We start from the raw sequence: 26056 nt of genomic DNA, 5'->3' as shown, positions 1-26056 counted from the left end.
AGCCGCGCGTTCGGGCGAGCTTGGGTTCACAGGTTTTGGGCGCGGCGGGAGCAGAAGTGCAAGGACAGCTTGGATCGGCCGCCGCGGCCCGTCCTGCTACTGGAGACGAGACTTCGCCCCGCTAAGCAGACTGGCCTAGGGCTGGCTAGGGTGACTAGGGGATCCCAGAGGCTCTCATTTTCCCTTTCTCCCGGCAGCTTCCGTCACCCTACACGTAAGGAGTGCTCAAATTAATTTTCTTTCCGGTCTTGATTGAGATTCGAATATCCTCTGTCCCGACCTTTCCTATCCGCCCTCTCTGCCCTTCTTGCCAATGTCCTCGCCAGCAAAAGCCTCTAGTTGCGGCACCGGGAATGTAGCCTGGTTAACGCGCTCCGGGAATCTGCTGGGCCGTGCTCTCCTCCGAGGGCCGACAGTGTGTCTTGGACCCCGGGTGGACTCTCCCATCTGTGCATTTTGGTCCCTCCATTTAGCAAAGAGAAGTGTGGAACGTGAGCTGGCAGCTGAGCCGCCTCGGCATCCCCCAACCGCCCGCAACGGTGCCCGGGGCTGCCGGATCCGCGCCCGCACGCCTGGCCGGCCTCCCGCGCCCCCCGCTCGTGCGACCGCCAGGTCTCGGCCGCTCGCTTCCTTGTGCCGTCCGGAGCAGCCGCCAGCCCCTCAGCGCCCGTGAGAGCCGCGTCCGCGGGGGCCTGCGGAGCGTCGCCTTTCGCCTCCCGGGCCGGACCCTGCTGGGCATGCTCAGTGCACCTCCTGGAACCCGGCTCTCCCAGGGCCAGGATCGGGTCTCCGGGTTTTAGCGGCTGCCGAGGGGGCGCTGGGGAGGAGAGGCTGGCAGAGAGTCAGTGCCTTGTTCCACGCCCAGCTGCGGCCGCCCGCACCGCAAGATACGGGCCAATCAGGGGCCGGGGGCGGGGCTTAGGCCGTCACGCCCTCCCTCTGGGTTATTGAGAGTTCTATCAAGAAATTCAGTTCAGAGAGAGAAGAGAGAGAAGGAGAGAGGGGCGAAGGAGAAGGGAGAGAGGGAGAGCATGCCAGACAGGAAGGAGCGCCCTAGAGTCTCCGAAGCACGAAACAGATAACCAATTAGGAATTTTTCGGGCAACTGTCACCCACCCCGAGAGCAGCCAGAGACTCACCATCCCCCCAACTCTGACGTTTCCTACAAGAAGTTAGAGACTTAAGCAGTATTGACATCGGAGGGAAATGGTATGTTTCATGCTGTGGAAAATACCCCTGAGCTGAAGAAGTGCAAGTGGATGTTGTGTGTGCGTTAAATACCAGAAGAGCTCAGACCCCGTGGGTAATAGAGACGAAATGTGGAGAGAATGACTAACGACAAATCTGTGAATTTGTTCTCTGGAGTTGCTAATTTGCCAGCCCGAAGCAACACATTTTACAAGGAGGAAACGTTTTGCTGCTTCTGATTTCTCCCCAGACTGGTGCTACCAGATGCATGGCTTTCTATGTGTTGGAACAGCTCATTTCTAACTGCAGCATACCGGGAAAGGGGAAAGGTTGAGGCAACTAACGTAAGTGTAAAGTTTCGCATGCACAATTGTAAATTTTGTGTTTAGATATGTCCTCGGTGTAGACGAGGGATGTTTGTAATTGGGTAGACGGTTGGGACAGAGCTCACCTACTAGGCTGTATCTGCATCCCTACCTGCATCACTCTGCCGGAACTAATCGCGGGCATCAGCTACCGTGCAGCCTAATGCAGATAAGATTAGAGCCTGGGTACTGACCAGTTCTACTCAAGTAGGTAGCTGTCTGGAGACTTGCACCCGTTTAAATTGCAGTTAGGAGGGCATCTAAGCAGAAGGCTTTTTACCTGCGTTATTGAGTTGCAGTATTTACGTGTGGCAGATGTTACTAATACTACAATCGGAGATCGGGGTTAAGGAACTGCATTTTTTTTCCCTCTTTTATGCTCAGTAGAAAATATTGTGCTGTTACATAGAAATGTTAGCTGCGTTTCACTTATATCTTGGCACTCCCTTCCACCTCTAGGATAAGGAATCCTATGTTATTATATATATTCTAAAAGTTTTAATGTGTTTCTTAATTCTAACGGTTATAATTTGGCAACATGGAGAAATGAGAGCAAGGTCTGGGTAAGAAACTGAAGGTGTTGGTGTTGTGCTTTTAGGCAATGAGGTTATACAGTGGCCAGAGACTTGCTTCTGACGCTGCAGCAGCATGTCCGGATGCTTGCTTCCCAGTAAAATTGTATTTAGAAGGCAGTTGAAGAACTGGGAGGAAAGAAAAAAAGATAGTCTTTTTAGAAGAAAGAGATGACTCAGTGTGGCAGAGAAGAAAACACATCACGTATGACATGTGAGAAAGCAATTAGCAGGAACCATAGCTAAATAGTTAGTGTTTTTCACTGGCTCCCCAAAAAACTAAGGGAGGTCGGTTAGAAGCTAGGAGGCGGGTAAGACGGGACCGGGGTGGGGGGGTGTTGGGGGGGGGTGAATGGGAGGAGATGGGGGGTGGGGGCGTGGTGGTGGTGGAGGGGAAGAGGAGAACAAGAACGCATGTTTTGAATTAAACAGTGTCCTGAAAACAGTGTGGGTGAATACAGGTAAAAATAGCAGCTGTCTTTAATTCAAAAGTAGATAATTTCATTTTCTCTGGGCAAATGCAAGAAGCAGGGGATATTTAGTATTTTTATCCACAGAGTTAAGTTGCAAACAGTGGCAGAACAAACTGCCATGTTTACTAATATGCAGTGGGAAAATGTGTTGTGACTGTGTGCTTTTGTTTACTGAAGAATAATATTGTCTATATGATTGTGTTGACAGTGGCTGTCTCCAAATAAGTCATGAGGTGTAATGCATCCTCCAGCCCATACACGCTTCCTCTTGCAATTTGTGCATCATTCCTCAGTGGAAACCTTTAAACCCTAAAATCCAGGAAAAGAAAATAAATACATTATCATGGACCTGAGGGATTTTTACCTGTTGGCTGCTCTGATTGCCTGTTTAAGGCTGGATTCCGCAATAGCTCAAGAACTTATTTATACTATTAGAGAGGAATTGCCTGAAAATGTGCCCATAGGAAACATACCAAAGGATCTGAACATTTCTCACATCAATGCTGCCACAGGGACCAGTGCCAGCCTTGTCTACAGACTGGTTTCTAAAGCTGGGGATGCCCCTTTGGTGAAAGTATCCAGTAGCACTGGCGAAATTTTCACGACCTCCAATAGAATAGACAGAGAAAAACTCTGTGCTGGAGCCTCTTACGATGAGGAGAATGAGTGTTTCTTTGAACTTGAGGTGGTGATCCTCCCCAATGATTTTTTCAGGCTGATCAAAATTAAAATAATTGTCAAGGATACCAATGATAATGCCCCCATGTTTCCATCTCCTGTCATCAATATTTCCATCCCAGAAAACACTTTGATCAACAGCCGCTTTCCAATTCCATCAGCAACAGATCCTGACACAGGCTTCAATGGTGTACAGCATTATGAATTGTTAAATGGGCAGAGTGTTTTTGGACTGGATATCGTGGAAACTCCAGAAGGAGAGAAGTGGCCACAATTGATTGTTCAGCAAAACTTGGACAGAGAACAGAAAGATACCTATGTGATGAAAATCAAAGTAGAGGATGGAGGCACTCCACAGAAATCCAGCACAGCCATACTGCAGGTCACAGTAAGTGATGTAAATGACAACAGGCCAGTGTTTAAAGAGGGTCAAGTGGAGGTGCATATCCCAGAGAATGCTCCCGTAGGCACCTCTGTAATTCAGCTCCATGCCACTGATGCAGATGTAGGCAGTAATGCTGAAATCCGGTACATTTTTGGTGCCCAGGTCGCCCCTGCAACCAAAAGACTCTTTGCTTTAAATAATACTACTGGGTTGATTACAGTTCAGAGGTCCCTAGATCGAGAGGAGACAGCCATTCACAAAGTGACAGTGCTGGCTAGTGATGGCAGCTCCACTCCCGCGCGAGCAACGGTTACCATCAATGTCACTGATGTAAATGATAACCCTCCAAACATAGACCTCAGGTACATTATAAGTCCCATCAATGGCACAGTGTATTTGTCTGAGAAAGATCCTGTCAATACAAAGATTGCCCTAATTACAGTTTCAGATAAGGACACGGATGTGAATGGCAAAGTGATCTGTTTTATTGAAAGAGAGGTCCCATTTCATTTGAAGGCAGTATACGACAACCAGTATTTGTTAGAGACCTCCTCTTTGTTGGACTATGAGGGCACCAAAGAATTCAGCTTTAAAATTGTTGCCTCTGATTCTGGGAAGCCCAGTTTAAATCAGACTGCTCTGGTAAGGGTTAAGCTTGAGGACGAAAATGACAACCCACCAATTTTCAACCAGCCTGTAATTGAGCTGTCAGTTTCTGAAAACAACCGCCGTGGGTTGTACTTAACAACTATTAGTGCCACAGATGAAGACAGTGGGAAAAATGCAGATATTGTTTATCAGCTTGGACCGAATGCCTCCTTCTTTGATCTGGACCGAAAGACAGGAGTTTTGACAGCCTCCAGAGTCTTTGACAGAGAAGAACAAGAAAGATTCATTTTTACAGTAACTGCCAGGGACAGCGGGACCCCTCCCCTCCAAAGCCAAGCGGCTGTGATAGTTACTGTTCTGGATGAGAATGACAATAGCCCCAAGTTTACTCATAATCATTTTCAATTTTTTGTGTCTGAGAATCTGCCGAAGTATAGTACTGTGGGGGTAATCACAGTGACAGATGCAGATGCTGGAGAGAATAAAGCTGTGACTCTTTCCATTCTAAATGACAATGATAATTTTGTGTTGGATCCCTATTCTGGAGTCATAAAATCAAATGTCTCATTTGACAGAGAGCAGCAGAGTTCCTACACTTTCGATGTCAAAGCCACTGATGGGGGACAACCACCCCGTTCCTCTACTGCAAAAGTAACTATAAATGTCATGGATGTCAATGACAATAGTCCAGTTGTCATTTCGCCACCTTCTAATACTTCGTTTAAGTTGGTGCCTCTCTCAGCCATTCCTGGCTCTGTGATAGCAGAAGTTTTTGCAGTGGATATTGACACTGGAATGAATGCTGAACTTAAGTACACAATTGTGAGTGGGAACAACAAAGGCCTGTTTCGGATTGATCCAGTAACAGGTAACATCACTCTGGAAGAAAAACCAGCACCCACTGATGTGGGCTTGCACCGTTTGGTGGTCAACATAAGTGACCTGGGATACCCTAAGTCTCTGCACACGCTTGTGCTTGTTTTTCTTTATGTTAATGACACTGCTGGCAATGCCTCCTATATCTATGACTTGATTCGCAGGACTATGGAGACCCCATTGGACAGGAACATAGGCGATAGCAGCCAACCCTATCAAAACGAGGACTATCTCACCATCATGATCGCCATTGTCGCAGGTGCCATGGTGGTCATCGTCGTGATCTTTGTCACCGTTCTGGTGCGCTGTCGCCATGCATCAAGATTCAAAGCAGCTCAGAGGAACAAGCAAGGTGCCGAATGGATGTCCCCAAACCAGGAGAACAAACAAAACAAGAAAAAGAAAAGGAAGAAAAGGAAGTCTCCCAAGAGCTCTCTTTTGAACTTTGTTACCATCGAAGAGTCCAAACCCGATGATGCAGTGCACGAACCCATCAATGGGACAATAAGCCTGCCGGCTGAGCTGGAAGAGCAAAGCATTGGTAGATTTGACTGGGGTCCGGCACCTCCAACCACCTTCAAGCCGAACAGCCCTGACCTGGCCAAGCACTACAAATCCGCTTCTCCACAGCCCGCTTTCCATCTTAAACCAGACACTCCGGTTTCCCTGAAAAAGCATCACGTGATTCAGGAGCTCCCGTTGGACAACACCTTTGTCGGGGGTTGTGACACCCTTTCCAAACGCTCTTCCACTAGTTCAGATCACTTCAGTGCCTCAGAGTGCAGTTCCCAAGGAGGCTTCAAGACAAAGGGCCCCTTACACACCAGACAGGTAAATGAGCACTTTTACTGGTCTATAAGTACTGCATACAAGTGCCCAGTCAACCAGTATTAACGTGCCAGTGTGTCTCTTGTTTTGGTCTAACTTTAGCTTAGTTATAAAGAGGGGAAAAAAAACTTGACCCCTTTTCTATTCCTCTGGGGCTCAGTCAAGAATTTTTAGAACAGCTTTGAAATTTCTGAGTTCTGAGAATTATTTAAACTCCCAGTTTCCTTCAAATGGCAAAAGATGAAAAGAGGAAATTATTCCAAAATGTCCCAAGATAACATTTGCTGAAGAAGAAAACCTGTCCTGATAGGCCAAATTCTGCTCCTGGGCTTTCCAAATTGACTGCTTCAAGATTTTCACATTACCGTTTGATCTCAAAAGTCACCTTCAAATCTCAAGTTTTAAATGATGTTTGAAGGTGTGACAATAATTATGTTACAGCTGTGGTTGCTAAAGGGGTTAATTTTTTTTTAGTCTCTAAAAAAGATAGTAGAATATTAACTGTATATCAGCTGTGAAGCACATGATTGTTGATAGATTGCAACTAAGCCATATAGGAAGTCTTCTCTTTTAATTTCAGATGATTTTATTGTAATATAGTAAATTGGGGGTTGAATAGAAAGGTTTGCAGATTGTCCACAATGGCCAAAGTACTCTCTAAAAAAAATAAAAATAAAAGAAGAAGGAATACTTTCTTCCTAATAGAACTGATTTATACAGAAAAGAATGAATCCATTGTAAATATTCTCTCATCTTAGTAATGCATAAGTGATCTGTCATAAATCATTTTAAGCTGTGAAATATGCCATATGAAGAGGGATTAAGAGGCTGAGAAACTCATATTTCAACCAAATCCAGAATTAGTTTTTCTTAGGTCTAATGATTCCTTGTTAATAAAGACTTAAATGCAGCTCTGTCTAATTTATTTTCACTGGTGCTTGTCTGTTGCCATGAAACTTGAGTGTCAATAATAGCCTGTAGATGGCACTAGGGTATCATGTCCCTTGTGCTGGCCAGCTGCCAATCCCACAGTAGCAAGGAAAGGGAGAGGGAAAGATCAAGCTGGTACTATAGCCAAAGATACCTTTTCTTTAATGATAGTTGCTCTGGAGCAACTAGCATGTCAGTTCATTTGCTTGCTCTTTTGTGATCAGCTCTCACACACCAACTTTCTAGGATTTTGTAATCCAAGTTCTATCTTTGTTGGTATTGAGTCCACCTATGGTGATGACCCATCTGAATTTGTTAAAAGTAAGGAACATACAGATTTTAGAGAATCAAGTAAAGCAAAATAAATTTTCAGGGTAGTATTGACAGTCATTGCTTAGTATTTGAAAAGTCAAGAGTTTTTCTTCTTTTTTTCCTGTGGTGGTGGGACTGGTGAGAATGGTCTCTTGAAACTCTGTCTCTCACCATCCAATGTTTGTTGCTCTGCAATGACTTTAAGGTTTCATGGTAGTAAGATATTTATTAAAATAATTTTGGCAGTGAATCACAGAGATTCTTTCAGAACATTAAGTATAACGCCTACGATTTTACAATTAAAATCTACATTTCTTAAAAGATTAAATATCTAGAGCATTTAGAAAGTACAGGAGCTTGAATACACAGGATGAAAGGAATTAAAATAAGTCAGTTTGGAGGTTCTAGAGGAGAATACGAAGTTACTGGATATACATAGAATTTGGAATGAGTAATTTTCATGTTAACTTCATGAGCTTTTTAAAAGAGGTTTGATGTTTTAAAGTTAAGAAAATATCTGAGTTTAGTAGAGGTTTATAAATGTTGGTAAATAGTTAATCATGATGAGAAAAGTAATTTTTGAAACTAAGTGGATTTAAATATAAAGCTGCTATTTTAATGAAAAGAAAACATGGCTTTTTATTATTTGCTTTTAATGGGAAAGTCACTCAAAACACTGATGATATTTTATGATTTGCATAATATCTTGAAAACTATAACACAATTTAAAACTTTTCATATTAAATCTGAAATTTGTTTTCCAAAGAAACATGCTGATTATTATTCCTACATTGTCATCTTTCTTTTCATATTATGTGTGGTGGGTATTATGAGCATTGATGTACAGACCCATTTTTTTTGACTTCTTCCCCAAGGTTGAATCCATATATAGTACAATGACATAAACGTTAAGTGTGTTTCAGCAAAGTATGGGAAAGATCTTTTGTCGAGGCTTAGTCAGTCTTAGGAAATTTGTTTGTATGATGTAATCTTTGAAATAAGATGCTGAGTAATTCTTTAACTGGAACTAAAGTGCATTTTAGACATTCCTTGAGACCATGTGTTACTATGCTGTTCTCCTTGTAGGCATTTCAATGTTCAAATGTAGCTATAATTCACTATTATGGTAAAGAGCTACTGAAATGGCTTTGCTTATTTACACCTTTTAGAAGTTTTCATGCTGAGAAAGAAAAATTGCAATGTTGTAGAAAAGGAATACTTCTGGAAGTAAGGACAGGTGATGGTGATAGCAATGTGTACAATTTTACTATGAAAGAGGCATATTTTCTATGAATGAAGAACACACATATATATACTACCCTTTAAATTATTTTTTCAATGAACTATATGGCTGTTATTAAAGATGTTCTAGTTAAGCTAAAAAGTAAAAATTCTATTTTTTAGCTCCTTCACTTCAACTAGTGGCTTCACATAAATACAAAATGTGCTCCTGAAGCAACACAATTTTGAAAAAGTAGGGTTTATTACAACCAAAGCTTTCGAAGGAATTTATAAACTAAGGTATAATCTGTGAAGATTTTTAGTTGAGTGGGCAAAGACTGCTGTTAAGAGAAACACCTTTTCACTTTATGGTGCTAGTTAAAGTGTGGGTAAAATGCAAGATTCTTGAGCAAAGTGTTACCAGACTTAAATATCATGAGTTTGTGTTGTCTGTACAATGAAAACATAATGTCTGAACATTTACACCATGAGTTTGGTTATAGTGCATTGATTCTTATTTTGTCTGACTTTTTTCCCCTGCTGTTTTCCCTCATGTGATATAAAACAATCATAAACCACATTTCTCAACCACTCTATTTTACTAAACTTTCATTTTCCTTGAATATAACAAGTCTGTCACTGAATCTTCCACAGATTATTTTTTTATGAATTTTTGGAAATACCCTTAGTTTTCACAGATTGAATGAAATGTCCCTTTTTTAAAGAGCTAGATTATATCTTGATATTTATTCATAAATAAACAAAGTTCACTGTTATAAGGTTGAAAAGATGACAACATTATCATTTCCAGTAGGGCTTTAAATGACAAAGCTCATTGGTATATTTACTCTAAAAGGAAAATGTCTCCTTAATGAATATGATTTTTAAAATATAAAACTAAGCTCACAAATTTTAAGGTGTCTCAGAATCATTTGGAATGTTTCTTAAAACATGGGTTGTTGGTCCCCAATCCCAGAGGTTAGGTTAGGTATCACTAGGGTCAAGCCTGAAAATTTGCATTGCTGACAAGCTCCTATAGGTGATACTGATGCGGCTAGTTCAGGGACCACACTTTAAGACCCACTGCCTCAGCATATTGGGACAAGAAATATCAGCCCCTTTCCCTTTCAGATGATCATTTCCAGAGGACCTGTTTTTGCATACTCCAACTCTCAGCTCTTATTGACAGCAGTTTTATTGTAGCTGGAGGCTTTACTGTTAGCTGTTTATTGCTGTTTCCCGACCTGGTTGACAGCATTTGGGGAATTAATTTTCTTGGCCCCATTGTGCTTTTTGTGGGGGGGGGGGGGAGTATAAATGAAAATGTTAAAGAATTTTAAAAGTGACCTATTTACATTTAACAACTTCTTACGGTAATAAAATAATCTCTAATAGTTGTACTGTGAGTTTGGTTCAGGGTAAGCAGTTAATGTTTAATTTTCTAAATGAAATGCTTATTTTAGAGCTTAAACATCCTTACTTTAACTTTTCACGATCTAGAGTCTTTGCTCATATATACATTTGTGTATATAGTGAAGAAATTATATATTGAAAATGTGTTTGCATGCCATACTCAAGTGTATACATATACTTTTACAGCATAAAGGGAATTACTTTATTCCCAATCATTCAGAGACACTATATTACTTTTATGATTACTTTTCATTTTTGATAATCCCACTGCAGCTGTTACTGAAATGCTGTTATGGCATGCAAAATGCACAAGATAGTCATAGAATTTCTATTTAGAACAGTAAGAAATAAAAATGAAATTGAAAGTGAAGGGAGCAAATGTTAACTAATGTGAAGCTAGCAAAAACTTTAAGATATTTTAAACTGTTAAATTTTGCAGTACACTATGAGGGATGGACATAGGTGGCATATGGAAAAAATTGCTCCTCAAGATGCAAATTATATTTAAAATGTTATCAGTTGTGATTTTTGTTTCTACTCCTTTGCTAAGTGACCTGTGATACCCAGACCCCTTGGATATTCATTCAGGAATTTGAAATGAGCATGGGCCATCCATTCAGCCTGGCTACCTTTCCTCTTGGTTTTGTGAGACAAATATTTTATATTTTTTTTCAGTTTGATACACCTAAGGTATAAAATTCAAGTTACATTTTAGCCTTTGTTGCTAATAACCTTAAGGAGAATAAAAGTAAAAAGTTACCACTGTATTGGGCATGGACATGTCTACTGATTATTGAACACTTGTTAACATCAAATAATTTCAGTACTTAAAATATTCTATTATCTTATTTTTAAAATTTTGTTGCAATAAATTCTATATAAAAGCAACACCATAAACTGATGTTCCCTTAGCTTCAGATGAGTCATCCTCATGTTGTCACAGAACAGGCTTTGGCATCATTAAAATTACCTTGTAAATATTGTATTTGTACTAATGTGTTATATTCTTATGGTGTATGCATAGTCTTATTAGTTAAATATTTCAAGCTCAAGTTTATCTTCTCATAATAGCACAAATTAAAATATAATACATGAAATAGTAAAACAGAATTTGGACTTAATACAAAAGCTCAGATCTAAAATCAGATTTCCTCATAACCAGTTCTGAATTATTTTGACTCTTAAAGTTTCATTTCTTATTGACATATAGGAGATGTATGTAAATTACACCCAAAATATTAGAAATGGCATCTTCATGAATTATTTTTCACATGACATTATTTTACATGATAGTACTGAGATAGGAAAATGAAACCTTTAAATTATCTTCTTATAAGCTCTGTTTTCACAATTATTTTTAATATGTTATTTAGATAGTTTGATTTCTAAATTTTGCGGGCTGGGGAGTGGGGTAATGCAGAAATCCACCAAATGGGAAAAGCTGTAGTGCTTGTGTTGGTCCAGCAGTACCAGATTGAGTGTTTGCAGAATTCGAGACCATGTCAAGTACATGGTTCATTTTTAGTACTTTCTCAGTTTGATTTTGTCAGAGTTGAGCTCTTAGCTTGCATGCAGTTAAAACAGGCACAAAGAAAACTGTGGATTGTTTATGGTTACCACTTTCACTTAAAATCCTGGCAGTAAGTTTTCTCTGAATTTAGTCTGGTGTTTTCTTGAAGGGGACCCTCTATTGAAACTATAAATTTGTCTCAGTTATATTAACAAATCAGTTAATATCATGTATTTCATGTAGTTGGAAACTGAGCAAGAATTGTTTTATGTGTATTGTTAAGTATTTGCTTTCTTGACAGCTGATTATATGTTTAATATATTTCTCAGAATTTATTACATACCATGAGCCCTAAAATTCATATCAGGATTGTTGAAATATGACACTAATCACAGACCAGGTATTCGTGAAAATTCAAGAATGCAAGTCAACAAGGGGCTCGCTTTAAAGTTGTAAGTATCTAGAGGCATAGGAGTCATGTTCAATAAGTAATAATGCTAATGTGTTATGGCCTTTTTAAAGGTTAGTTCCCCTAAAATTAATATTGGATCACAAAAGCAAATCCAAATATAGAAATATGACGTCTCGACTACAAAAGGAAATATACTTCACTGTTTAAGATTTCATGAGTTATTTCAGGTAGCTGTTAAATCTGTCCAACAGTTCATTGAAAGGAACACATGTTTTTTGCCTTTGTTTGATACAAACATATCGGGCTGTCAGTCATCAGAAACATAGAACAAGAAAGATATATTACCATGATTGACATTTTGGTTTTGATTTATATTCTTTTATTCCCTAAGTCAAGATTCATTAAAATGTGAAGTTCATAAATAAGTTCTACCCATTCCTTAACAGTAAAGAATGATGGCAGGAATAAACTGGAAAAACAACCCATATGTAATCTCCCTCACTCATACTGTTGTCCTATAGACAGTTTGTTGCTTATAGAAAAGAATAGTGGCAGAATTGGAATTTTCTGAGCCATAATATATAACTTTAAAGCATTCAGAACTTTAAGTCATTCATTAAAGATTTGTTTTTACATACTTATCCATTATTTAAATGCATGTGAAAATATTTCCCCCCTATCTTTAGTGGTTTGATTGATTACAGTGCTATACGCACACATCACATTTAAAATGATGGACTTGGGACCACCTGTACAGCTGGGAGTGGTGAAGATACATGCACAGGCAAGATCTGTGAAGCACATTGGATTGATTCTTTCTAGTCATTTTACACTAATTATCCCAGAATTCCTTGAGAAAATATATGAAATTAACTTATCTGTTCTTGAAAGGAGTATACTATAGCCTCACCACTCATTCATTAACGTAGATGTTGGGGGCTTCCCTGGTGGTGCAGTGATTAAGAATCCGCCTGCCAAGGCAGGGGACACGGGTTCGAGCCCTGGTCCAGGAGGATTCCACATGCCGTGGAGCAACTAGGTCTGTGTGCCACAGCTGCTGAGCCTGCGCTCTAGAGCCCGCACGCCTAGAGCCCGTGCTCCGCAACAGGAGAAGCCACTGCAATGAGAAGCCCGTGCACCACAGCAAAGAGTAGCCCCCGCTCGCTTCAACTAGAGAAAAGCCCGGTGCAGCAACGAAGACCCAGTGTAGCCAAAAATAAAATAAATAAATTTTTTAAAAAACACCATTCACTTTACAGCGGTACACCATATGTACTCAATAAATATTTGTTAATTTTAAAAAATTATGTAGATGTTTAATTATGTAGGCTGCAGAAAGGAATGGAAATGTGTTCAGTTTTACCATGTTTGTAAAATATCTTGTATTTTAATATTCTTCCTTAGTTTGTCTTTCTATCTGACCATCTCTACATTTTAGTATTATGCGGCTTTGTTAATATCCAGTCTCTGGCCTTTTTCAGTCTGTTAGCAGTTAAGAAATACTCTAATCCCTTCCAGGATATTGAGAAACTAATGGATTGCAGAGTATTTGGGTCTTTAAGCTTCAATTGTAAATGGTATGAAGAATTGTCATTGAGCTGATATTTGCATATATCTCTTCCAGGGCTAGTTACTTTGCCTCCTTTTTTTCCTCCTAATCATCAGCTTTCATTCTAAGAATATTTATTTTAGTCGGAAATAAGCATGCCAGTGATAGAAATTTGGGATTCACCTCCAAATGAATGCCATCACAGACAGGGAAGTTCTGGCACATTTTGCATACATCGGTATGAACACAGTGAACCCTTCATAAGCTCTTAGATTGCAGGAAATCAGTGCTGAAAATTAAGTGGAGTTTTAAAGATTTGCAAAGTAGAGAGCTTTGTATAATGCTGGTATTGCCGGTGCCTATTAAATATGAAGTAAAGGCTTTGTAATACAACTAGCTAACACATTCTCTTCCACATTAGAGTGATTTATACCATAGGGAATTAGTCTTGCCTATTTTTTTCCAAATGCAGAAACACTGGATGTGTCTGAAAGAATAACATCGCAAATACATGCCTTAGAATGGACAGATTTGCTCTTGGATGATTCTAGTTATTCAAGATAGATGTTGCAGGCCCTCTCACACTTACTTGTGGTACCTCTGTCCATGGTGTGGCCTTCACCTCTACTAGAAGAATCTCTCAATTGTGTGTATATGCTCTCCTCTAAACATAAATCAGATTATGACCCTAGGTATCTATAAAACTGTAGCATTACCATAAGGAAGAGGGCTGACTACTAAGTGAGTGCTTTGATCCTCAAAGGAATTGCTATTGAATCATTTCTCAAACTGTATTTTTAGAATTCACCTTTCTCCATTTGTAAACAGTGTGTATTTGCAGCACAGCAACTCATTCCAGACTCACATGGGTTTCAATATATTTACTTTCATGACAGGGTTCAGTAAAATGCCTCACAGTTCTTCAGTGCTTAATGTCTTTGACAGGTCCTGTTAGATATAAAATCAGTGGAAATAGCCATGCCTATTTTTAAAAGATTTTACAAATCCTATATTTTTGCCTACTAGAAAACATATATATAATCCATGTGCAGATCGCAGTAGGTACTGTGGACTCGCTGAGAATCATCACAGATGATTGATTTTGAAAACGAAACAGGTTTTGTGCAAGACAATAGCAACTGCAATTCAGTAAATGAGGTTTCTTTCCTCATTAAATAAACCTCAAGAAAGAGAAACATGGAAACACAGGATATATATAATGAAGATGTTTCTTTTATAGGAAGACAGTGTCTTCTGCTGACAGGAGTTCCCTAGTAGATCTTTTCTTGAGGAAAAAAAAAATGCTGGTGCTTTTTTGGATTTGGAGGTTGCAACCAACCTGTGCCTCCATGTGATAGCAGCTGCATGCTGAGGACTTTCAAATACACAGCTACATAAGATTCTCAGGAAAGTTCTTGTAGGGGGTGCCGGTGACAAATGGAGACAAAATGGAGTGAGTTCTGAGTTGTGAGCTGATGCCCGCCTGTGTCGTATATTCATGCCATTGAACCGATTATCACATTGGAAGCCTAGAATCACAATAGCCTTCCTTGTTTGTCAGCTGTGAACACACCTGGACTGGCAGCTTTTCTTTGCTTCATTTCTTGTCATTCTTTAGGTGGACTTTGTTCACGTATGTTACCTCATATACATCTGCTTTCTTAATTTCTGGACATATTTTGAAATGACAATGACACCAACTTATTTCTGTGTATCTTCCCTCCAAAAAAAAAAAAAAGTCAAACAGAACTATTTTGCTCTAGAACATCCATAAAGGGTCAAATAAAACATCCACAATGTGTCCTTTCTTCCTAGAAACAGAAAATCTCTATTTATGTTTTTCCTTTGCAATTTCCAAAATTGGGTTTTTTATACTGATAACATTTTTAAAGTTAAGAAATCATAATAAATTTAGCTGTATAGATTAATAATGTTTAAATGCACAAATTTCCAATATAAAAAAGGTGTCAGAATTTTCATGAAAATACTTTTTTTGCTACACACTGAAATGAGTATCAAAATTACATTAAACCATAATAAAAACAGATAAAATCTTCAGGATATTTTAGTTTGACATGAACTCATTTTCATTCACGGTCTTGACCCCAAAATCTGACAAGCAGTGATGGCAAACTATGCTGAATTCACTGATTGATTTTTAAACATGGTAATAATTAAGCAGAATCGTTTTGATGCCTAAAGTCTCTGTTTTAGACAATTAAATTCTGCTTTAACTAAGGGTTGTTGACTTCTGGATGATACTGGGAGCAACACTCCTCAGGGTTTAAACTATTCCTGCAGGACCATCTCTTATTGGCGGGGCTGAGCAGCCTCTCCAGCCATGCAGTGTCAACCCCAGGTGTATATTCAGGATCGTTCAAAACACAACCCGGGTTCCTCATGATCTTTCAGTCTCAAATGACAACTAAGTTAATAAAATACTGGTATATCATAACTTAAAGCTTAATAATTAAGGAGAATATAAGAAAGTCCCTCAAAGTAGAGACGATGTCTTACTTACCTTTGTATTTTTAAGACTAAGCTTACAACAGCTCCTAAAAGAGTGAACTTCGTAGTCATTCAGTAAATGTTGACCTAGCGAGAGTGATCAACTGATATTGGAATCATGCCTTATATATGCATATTTCCATTGATAATCTCTATAACAACTACAGAAAGAAGACATTACCATTCTTATTAAACTTATATAGAGATTGAGAGACAGAAAATGTGTTTTTTTCAAGTCACATGGCTAAAGCATTTATTTCCAGTCTAGAACCTTACCTCTGCACTGGTATTTCTTCCTCATATGTGCCTACTTTTACTTGAAAAACACTATTTTTAGGCCAGGTATAAGTTTGAAACATTTTCTTCATTAGGGACATTATTTTTGTTGGAAAGGATTGCAACTCATTTATTTAAAAACCCACATTATCAATACAAGGCAATTCATTGCACCCCAAATTGTTCTTCCTGCAATACCTCCCAGTAAACTAATTCTAGACCATAAGATTAAACTGTGGTAAGCATATGACAACGAGGCCTAAACGAATAAAGTATATATGGGGAGCGTTCTGATTGTCTGGTTTCAGCTGCTGTCCCTATTTTCTTCTGCAACAGCTGGGACTTGATGACAAACTCTCTAGTTAGGTTTAAGGGTTTTTTTGGGTTTGGGGGGTGTTTTTGGTGGCTGACGAGTCCCCATAGTCTCTAATCTAAGAAATTTTGATCTCCCTAGACACCTCCATTCATATTTCTGGAGGTCCGGTGAAGACCAACTAACCTAACCTCATCCTATAGATGAGCAAGTGTAAGCATTCTTAGACTCAACATTTTGATTTTTGTAAACAGTGAAATATGATTAACACTTTTATATGCTTTATCAGTGTCTTGACTCACTAGTGATTTTTGCATTTGTATGAGAGAGAGAGAGAGAGAGAGAGAAGCAGAGGGTTAAAAAAACGCTGATTCTAATGTACATGAGCACACTCTCGTATCACTTAATTAGAGATATCTGTGGTTTCCATTTTCTCCCTCATTTCTTCCACACCACTGTATCTGCCCATCATAACATCTTTATTCATGTTAGGATATAATAAGAAGGGAAAGAGTGAACATAAACAGGATCAGATTTCTTTTCTTCCAAGACTCCTCATCCAAAATTTTTATTTAAACCTTTGATTACTTAGATAATTGAGTGATTACTTCTAAACAATGATCAATAGATTCACTTTGATATCTGCTTAATAGAGACAGTATGTTCTGGAGGAGAAAAAAAAGTCATCGTTAAAGTTCACTTAATAGACTTTTGAGTCATCCAGACAACACCACAGAGTCACATATGAAACCTATAAAAAGCAGCAAAATAATAATTGAATAGTAAGTGGTGTCTAGCTACTATGTTAATTTTAGAAAGATAAATTTAGTGTCTAATAGAATTCACAGAATAGTTTCTCAATGGACCTTTGAGAATATTTGGCCTACTTAATTCCTTTTCCACATGAAAAAGACTGAGATTACTACAAAAAGTAGTTTGATATTTGAAGTTAAAAAAAAAAAAAAGACTTGGAAAACTGCTATTTTAAAAACTGTGTCACATACAATACATCATTTGAATGTACCGTTCCTTGTTTTCCTAGTCTGTAAAATGTATGTAATCAGGCCTAATCCATACGGTTGTTATTAAATTGAGTGCATACATAGGTGCATGTAGATTTCTGGCCCATGGTAGGCAGACACTCCAAAAACCTACCTATTTTTCGCCTATTTTTTCCAAGGATACCAACTTACCACTGACAGAGGTGCCCAATTTCATTTAATACATGTTCTCTAAGTTTTGTTTTTGGTGGTTTTCTTGAATTTAAGTTTTGTATCTTTTTTAAAATTTTATTTTATTGAAGTATAGTTGATTTATAATGTTGTGTTAGTTTCTGGTATACAGCAAAATGATTCAGTTATACATATATATAATGCAAACTATCTTTTTAAAAAGCAAGTTATCTCTGTTAATCTGTTTTAGGTTTAAAACACTGTTTTTGAGTTCTCTAGGATTTATGAAAAGTTGATCTTTGTGACAGCATCAGAGAACAGCAGATAGGATGTTATATTTTCTTTTGATCTTAGTCCCTATTGTTTCATATTTATATAATTGCTTCATCTTTATTTTGTGTATTTCACCATTTTCATTTGCATGTTGTGTTTTAAAATTATCTTGCTTCTTTTAGTTTTTGTTATTAATTTACTTCCCCATGAATTACCCATAAGAACTCCACCCATCTGGGGATTTTCACCTTATACATCACTCCTATTACAAAACAACATACAAGAGAGGGAATCTGTTTCACAGTCAGTACTTAACACAGCTGGAGCCATTTGAAACCTGCTGGGTTTTGCTTCCAATTATTCCGTAGACTAGAAAACATCCCTGTTGAAGTAATGGCATCCATGGTATAATCATACGAGTTAAAGCCTTGGAGTATATGGATCATATTTCTAGGATTCATCAAATTTATGCCAGAAGCACAATAGTCAATAGGTTTTTTTTCCTATTCCTCTGATTCTAAATTAATATATGTTCATTTATAAGTAAGATTTTTTAAATTAATTTATTTATTTTTGGCTGCGTTGGGTCTTCATTGGTACACACTGGCTTTCTCTAGTTGCAGCAAGCAGTGGCTACTCTTCGTTGCGGTGCACAGGCTTCTCATTGCAGTGGCTTCTCTTTGTTGCAGAACATGGGCTCTAGGTGCATGGGCTTCAGTAGTTGTGGCTCGCAGGCTCCAGAGCGCAGGCTCAGTAGTTGTGGCGCACGGGCTTAGTTTCTCTGCAGCATGTGGGATCTTCCCAGACCAGGGCTCAAACTCATGTCACTTGCATTGGCAGGTGGATTCTTAACCACTATGCCACCAGGGAATTCCCTATAAGTAAGATTTTAATGTCTTAATATGCAAGTTTATAATGTTTGAGTATGTATGTGACACTATAACATAAATGAGACCCAACAAATAAAAATATTACATAAATGATAGTACCTGAAAAAATAATTTTTCTTAATATCGTAAGGCCAAAATCATTGCTTTATGTTGGAATTGGTGAAATCATCAAGTTAAAGTTAATGATTTGGATTTGGAGCAGAATGGAGCACAATGTAGTGGGGATTTGTTACTCATTTAGTTAACTTTATCAACTAAATAGAAACTAGATACAGTAAAATTTCGACTGGCCTTGCTGTGATTTCGATCGTAAAAATTAAATTGTTAAGTCCTTGTTGACCTTTATGACCCTCTCAGTGCTGTTTGATTGTTTTTGGATCAGTCTTTTGTTTTAGTTATAGACAGTGGCTCATAGGTAGAAAAGACTTTAAAACAAAACAAGCAATGATAAGAAAACTCACTCTTTGTGCTTGAAAAAATTTAATCTAACAGAGAATGCATGGCAAAGTGGCATGATTTCCTTTAAACCACTGCCTGTTTTATGCTAAGATGTGATGTCCATCGTACAGTATTGGGGTACAGGGCAGGGTGGGGACATAGGATGCATGTTACCTTGGGTATCAGACCTCATGGAGTTGCTGTAAGAATTATAGCATGGCATATAGTAGGTGTTTAATAAATTCTAGTTAATCCCACCACAGGGGCAAACAGGAGATAATCAGGCAAAATGAGGGTGTTAGACACATTTTAAATGGCAAGAATCAGGCTTTAAGTATTTGGGTTCATAGTTTTATTTGAGATATTTAGCGTTCTCATGGCATCAAGTGTATATACGTGTTTACTACGCATATATAGCTAAATTTAAATTAAGATGACCACCATTTTATGTTGTCCCTATCAATGATCTATTCTGTTAACTCTTAGAATGGAAAGGTGAATGTGTATCCAAGGAATTTTATGTAAATTCCAGTTCAGATAATGACTAAATACTTTATGAGGATAATTATATTTCTTGCACCATTCACATCTTTCTTTATGTGATCAGGGCTCACTTGATTTTCTCATTTAGCAATGTGAAGGACTTTTTCTGCCTGCTGAGCACTTATCTTATTCAGGCATAAGCCTGACAACTAGACAATATCCACCCTTATCACTAGAACACTGAACTATATTATATTATCCTTAATGGATACTAAAACTTATTCCAGAATTATATATTATAGTTTTAAAATGTGTATTCTTTTTTAATTCTGCCTTATAGAACTATGAAACTTTTCTGCTGCCAAAGAACTGTGATGTGATCCATTGATATATACGCAAATTAATCTTTTATTTTTCATTAATTCTGTTATTCAACAGACATCTATTGAGTAACAGCTGTGATCTAGTAACAGTCTTAGACAATGGGATTTTTTTTTTAATGAATAAGACATTGTCTTTGCTTTAAAAGTGGTTTTAAACACAATACATTTTTTTCCCTTGGAATTACCTTATTTAAGAAAAAAAATATATGAGTTCTCTCTCTCAGTTTTAAATTGATGTCATAATTTCCCTGAAATATTTTTTAAAGTCTTTTTTTTTTTTTAACTAGTGCTGGAGACTTGATCTTTCAGTAGGGCAATAAAATTCTAAGATCTATTACTCTAATTAGAAGAATGCCAAGTTTAAATTTATCCTTTGGTTAATTTAGAGGGAAATACACTTTTCATCCTTAAAAATCACACTTCTTCTACAGGCAAAGGTGTTAATAAAATATGGTTGCAAGTAAAACTTCATTTTTGTAACTATATGAGATTAGCATATTTGCTATATTAAAAAATCACTTTAAAAACATGGCACACATTGATAATGTTGAATAATAACTGGAGTTAAAAAGGACAGTGTTCTCTAAAAATGGAGTTTCATTGGGATCCATTTTGAAAGGGATATTTTGAGTCATGATATTCTGCAAAAGAATGTTCAGCCTTAGCGCTTCAAAAAGACATAAGCCTAACATAGACATGGAACATAGATGTTAAATTCTAGCTAGAATAAATGTTTGGTTTAATTGGCTTTTACCTCCAGATGGTTCTGAATTGGACAAGTCCATTTTCTTATGAATATTTATCACAATATTTAAAAGAATGGATGCAATGACATAAATTTGAAAATAGAGACCTTTGTTATATAAACTTTTTTCTTAAATTAAGAAACATTCATATCCTGAAATTTTGGTTTTCTTTAATCATAGAAGAAAATGTCATAATTGGGCTTTACGTTTCAGGCAAGACAATATTGTTATTTTTAACTTAATCATTTCTAAAGCACTAATTTACATATGGGTGAATGTTTATATGAGCAGGTTGTTTCAAAGTTTCAACATAATATTCGAGAAGAAAATCTTTGTTTTTGCACATTTTTGCACATTTTTGTGCAAATGTATTTTTAAGATAAATTCTTACTGCCAGAAAATGTACTATTTTAATTGTAGATAGGCTTCAGTGATAACCATCAAGCTGGTACCTAACTCCAAAAAGATCTTTCCAACTGTTCTGTGGATATTTAGGCAACTGTCTCCAAGTAATTACTGTAATATACACGAACTAAAAAATTGAAACTTGGTAAAATATATAGACCTCAGGAATAAGGTGTGTAATAGCTCTTGTTAATTAAATTTATTGATTAAAACATAAACATTTTTTGGAAATTATAAATGTATTATATGACCAGTCATGAAAATAAATGTAATTCACTTTTCAATAATGTGAAAATATGGACAATTTGGAAAGCTAATTTAGAACCAAACAACAGGATAGATTACGCTTAGTAACACAGATATAGTTAAATAAAGGATGGTGTGGAAATCACATGAGGATTACCCTGTCTGTGTTAAGTAATTTCTACATAAAATCAGAAATGTGGGGGCTTCCCTGGTGGCGCAGTGGTTGAGAGCCCGCCTGCCGATGCAGGGGACACGGGTTCGTGCCCCGGTCCGGAAGATCCCACATGCCGCGGAGCGGCTGGGTCCCTGAGCCATGGCCACTGAGCCTGCGCGTCCGGAGCCTACGCTCTGCAATGGGAGAGGCCACGGCAGTCAGAGGCCCGCGTAAAGAAATGTGGCAGTCTCACCATCACTCACAATGACAATGACATTTAACTTGGTGTTATTATATAGTTTTAATTCCTTGCTTATTATGATTTTTATAAGTAACTATGCATTGCTTTACCAAAGAAAATAAACCACTAGTGGTTAATTTAAATACTTATATTTTCCTATTTTCAAAACTTTGATACACATTATTTTCTAAGTTTTGGCAACAATAATATCTATTCTAAACCAGTTATACTTTGCTAAAATTTCACTTAGCATTTTGAGAATTCAGTTTTCTCATCTGAAAAATAGATCATTGGATTCAGTCATTTTTAAATTTCTGTTATTAAAATTTAAACTACAGCTTTTGTTAATTACTTAGGGAAGCATCACTCTTTGGTAGGTTTCCTCTTACCACCCAACATGTATCTGGTCTTCTATCATCAGGTGATATATGTTCAAACTGTGCAAATCAATGTTAACATTGGCTCAAGAAAAACAATTACAAAGTAAATCATATGGTTGTCTCTCCCGACAATGAACGATTTGCAGTATTCTGTTTGCAAGATGTGTGTTATCACTCTCTTGCATTAGTATTGATAACGAACTGTTGCCCTTATCTTCTTTGAGGTCTCTGCCTGATTAATTTCCCCCTTCTGAACTAGAAAATTAACTTTTTCCTCCTAAATCAGAAATCACAAAACAGAAGAACTATAAAATCTCAAGATTATTAGTGCTTAGAGTTTGATTAGAAAACTGTCCATTTAAAACAGTAAGTAGTGGGCTTCCCTGGTGGCGCAGTGGTTGAGAATCCACCTGCCGATGCAGGGGACGCGGGTTCATGCCCCAGTCTGGGAAGATCCCACATGCCGCGGAGTGGCTGGGCCCGTGAGCCATGGCCGCTGAGCCTGCGCGTCCGGAGCCTGTGCTCCGCAACGGGAGAGACCACGGCAGTGAGAGGCCTGCGTACCGCAAAGTAAATAAATAAAATAGTATGTAGCTACCACATTTTTATCAGTAATATTACTTTAATTATGTTTGATTTTTTCTGTAGTAAGACATTAAGATGAATTTAGTATTTCAACTTTTGTGAATATTGGAGAATTATTCATAGTTTGGGGATAATGTGTAAATACAATTTTTTTGAAGTCAGACACTGGTAATTTTGATTGATGGTATCATTTGTTCTTAGGATAAGTTTTAGAAAAGCTAATTAAATCGAATAATACTCAACGATTTTATTGGTAACCTGTTCATTCAGAGACAAAATAGAGTTAAGTTGAAGAAAAATGTAAATAATCAGAACTGTCCATCTGAAGGCAAATCAAGTTTGGAAATAAAAGGACTGAATTTCAAATTAGCTGAAGTAGCCCCCAAATATGCCACCTGAATGTCAAACGACAAGTGATATTTGCTTAGAGGAATATAAACTAGAACTATGTATTGCCATAGCACAGCCTACCACATTTTCTCCAGAACACTGCAGAAATGGCCTTACAAGGATGATTCTGAAACCTGGAGAGAAGACTAGGAGTACTTGCTCCCATAATATCTCAATGATTTCTGGACCTCAAAATTTGCTTGCGGGCTTCCCTGGTGGCGCAGTGGTTGAGAGTCCGCCTGCCGATGCAGAGGACACGGGTTCGTGCCGCGGTCCGGAAGATCCCACATGCCGCGGAGCGGCTGGGCCCGTGAGCCATGGCCGCTGAGCCTGCGCATCCAGAGCCTGTGCTCCGCAAAAGGAGGGGCCACAACAGTGAGAGGCCCGTGTACAGCAAAAAAAAAAAAAAAAAAAAAAAAAAAAAAAAAAAAAAAAAAGGAAAACTCAATTCTATTCGTGTTTTTGGTAGAAGTATTACAAAAAGTCTGCTTTATGCTGTAGGTGGATGGGTTTAGAAGTTACTTTGCAAGTTTGGGAAGTTGATATAGATGGAGGAGGTATATTTGCAGAGATGCCACATGTTGGCCACGAGACATTTTTTTGTTTTTCATTTTAAGCAACTTCATCCAATGCTCACATCCTGAGTATACAGCAACAAAGATGCCTTCCTTAACCGTATGAGTATATGGTCATGATCTGCTTTCTAGATATTTATTCCCTGGATGTAAGGTCATATGTAGGTTATTTTAAAAATTGCAAGACTATTTAATGTCACAATGCAGGTGACAGCAAATTATAAAGAATTAAAAAGTAATATAAAAGAAATAGATGAATGTCAAGTGAATACCCTATGATTTTTGCATGAGGCATTTTAGCTATTTTGGGCAGTAATTGGTGGAATGAGATGTAAGCAATCTCTGACAAGGTGAGACACTGGACAGGCCAAGGCTTAAAATCCCTTGAGTTTATGGAGCTTTGTCAGAGTCAGCCATTCCGGGGACAATACAGTGAATCACAGCTATATGATTAATCAAATCAGTTCTCTATTGTAAAAGGACAAAGAGATGATGCCCACTGGCATCTGATTTGGAATTGGAGGCTTGTAGATTAATGAACTTGTGTAGACTGTGCCTTCCAATGTTTTGCCTGGAAGAGAAATAAATTCATTAGGAATTTAGACAAAAGCAACATTAGAAAACCATAACAGCGTTAGAGTAGCCTATATATGGGAAAAGCTAACATTAAAAAGAATAAATTCATTAATCTTAATGAATTGTGTTTGAAACTAACTATTGAGTAACAGGACTAGTCATTATCACTAACAAATGTAAAACATGCTTTTAAACATTTACAAAAGTCACTGGCCAAAAAAAAAAACCCCACACTAATTTCAGCTAAATAGCAAACAGTTTCATAGGAGAAATGGAAGATATTTGGGAATCTGTAAAGAGAAGATCGCAGTATTCCCTTTGGCACTGTTATCTCTATTTCTAGTAACTTCATCTGCAATGCTTTGAAAGTAGATTTCCAACACCAGATAATGACAGTCAGCCATCATTTACTTGAGTACTCACTGTGCTCCTGGCATTCTTCTCAGCCCTTTACATGTATTAACTTCTTAAATAGGAACAATAATATTGTGGGTCAGGTAGTATTGTTAACAGCCCTCTTTTCCAGCTGAGGAGAAGTTGCTTAAGGTCACAGTTCTTGTAAATGGAGAGTAGCCTAGGACTTGAACCCTAGCAGTTTTACACCAGAGGCTTTGCTTGTAGTTGCTAAGCAATACTGTCTCTATGATTGAACTTCTAGTTTAAAAAATAAAATTGTGGCACGTCACCAAGAGTCACTTGTGCCCCCAAATAAATTATTTGTATAAAGATAAAAAAGAAAAGCTAACGTCTAATTTAACATTTCTGTTTTAAATTCCTTTAGGGTACAGATTTCGACACTAAGCATATGGCTTGATGATACAGCCATACCTGAGGCATGCGTGGTTCTTTCCAGTGTACAATGAACATTCATGGACATTACATAGTAAGAGTAGTAATAGCATTAGTGTGTTTTAGGCAGTAACATTCTGGATACTTTTGACAAACAGTATATTTTGGCAGTGAATTTCAAACATTCTGCTAATTTTAAAATAGAAGAATTCTGTGATTTTTTTTAACTACTCTTTATAAGGAGGCATCTAGAAGAGGGGGTGGTCAAGCAATAATGATGATAAAAAGATCTCTCTTCTCCACTAGACTAGAATGATGCTTTCCTTTTTTTAAAAAAATGTTTATTCCAGCCCCTGCTCTCCAGTGGATCAGAAGCATCAACTACCCTCCATCCAACTCTGCACAAACTTGTCCACTAAGATCAGCATGTGCCTTTTCCCAACTTATCCATAATGCACTAGGAGACATAACGTCACGTGTATTTAGAAACATGTATAATAAGCTTTTATTATTGTTTATACAATTTTAACCCTGAAATTTTTCCTCTTTTATCACCTACAACTACAAAAAGTATCCAGTAATTTCATACAGTTTTATAAATCTACCACATTTCATTACTGGCTTCTTAATGTGTCCTTGCCTAAAACTCTAACAAGAGATGGGGAACACTTGTGAACCACATGTTGGACTTTCAGGGTCCCCCTTAAATCTGAGAACTGGAGAGAATCATTTCAGCCGTATAGTCAGATAAAATTTGTTTATCATGGATTATTATAATGGATGCATTTTGGTAAAACTCCTAAGTGAGAAAATTGCAGTTTTAATTTGAGGTATATTTGAAGGTGAAAACGAAATAGCTGAGAGTTCTGGCTGCACAGCCTTCTCTATTCCATTTGGCAAAGGAAACTGATT

At 37.7% G+C, this 26056-nt stretch overlaps 1 protein-coding gene across 5 annotated transcripts in view; it reads left to right on the top strand.

The window, feature by feature from the left end:
• The first annotated feature begins 898 nt into the window (after window positions 1-898).
• Window positions 899-26056, top strand: part of PCDH9 (protocadherin 9) — a 981897-nt gene continuing 956739 nt past the window's right edge. For all 5 annotated transcript variants that reach the window (XM_067016955.1, XM_067016953.1, XM_067016954.1 and 2 more), the window contains exons 1-2: window positions 899-1532; window positions 2807-5977. In XM_067016955.1, coding sequence (XP_066873056.1) covers window positions 2942-5977 — 3036 coding nt within the window. In that variant the 5' untranslated portion in view covers window positions 899-1532; window positions 2807-2941. The remainder of the gene's footprint in view (window positions 1533-2806; window positions 5978-26056) is intronic.

The sequence above is a fragment of the Kogia breviceps genome, chromosome 16 (genome assembly GCF_026419965.1).
Source record: "Kogia breviceps isolate mKogBre1 chromosome 16, mKogBre1 haplotype 1, whole genome shotgun sequence".
Classification (NCBI taxonomy): Eukaryota; Metazoa; Chordata; class Mammalia; order Artiodactyla; family Physeteridae; genus Kogia; species Kogia breviceps.
Note: the sequence above shows the minus strand (reverse complement) of the source record. Positions and strands in the feature narration are given on the sequence as shown.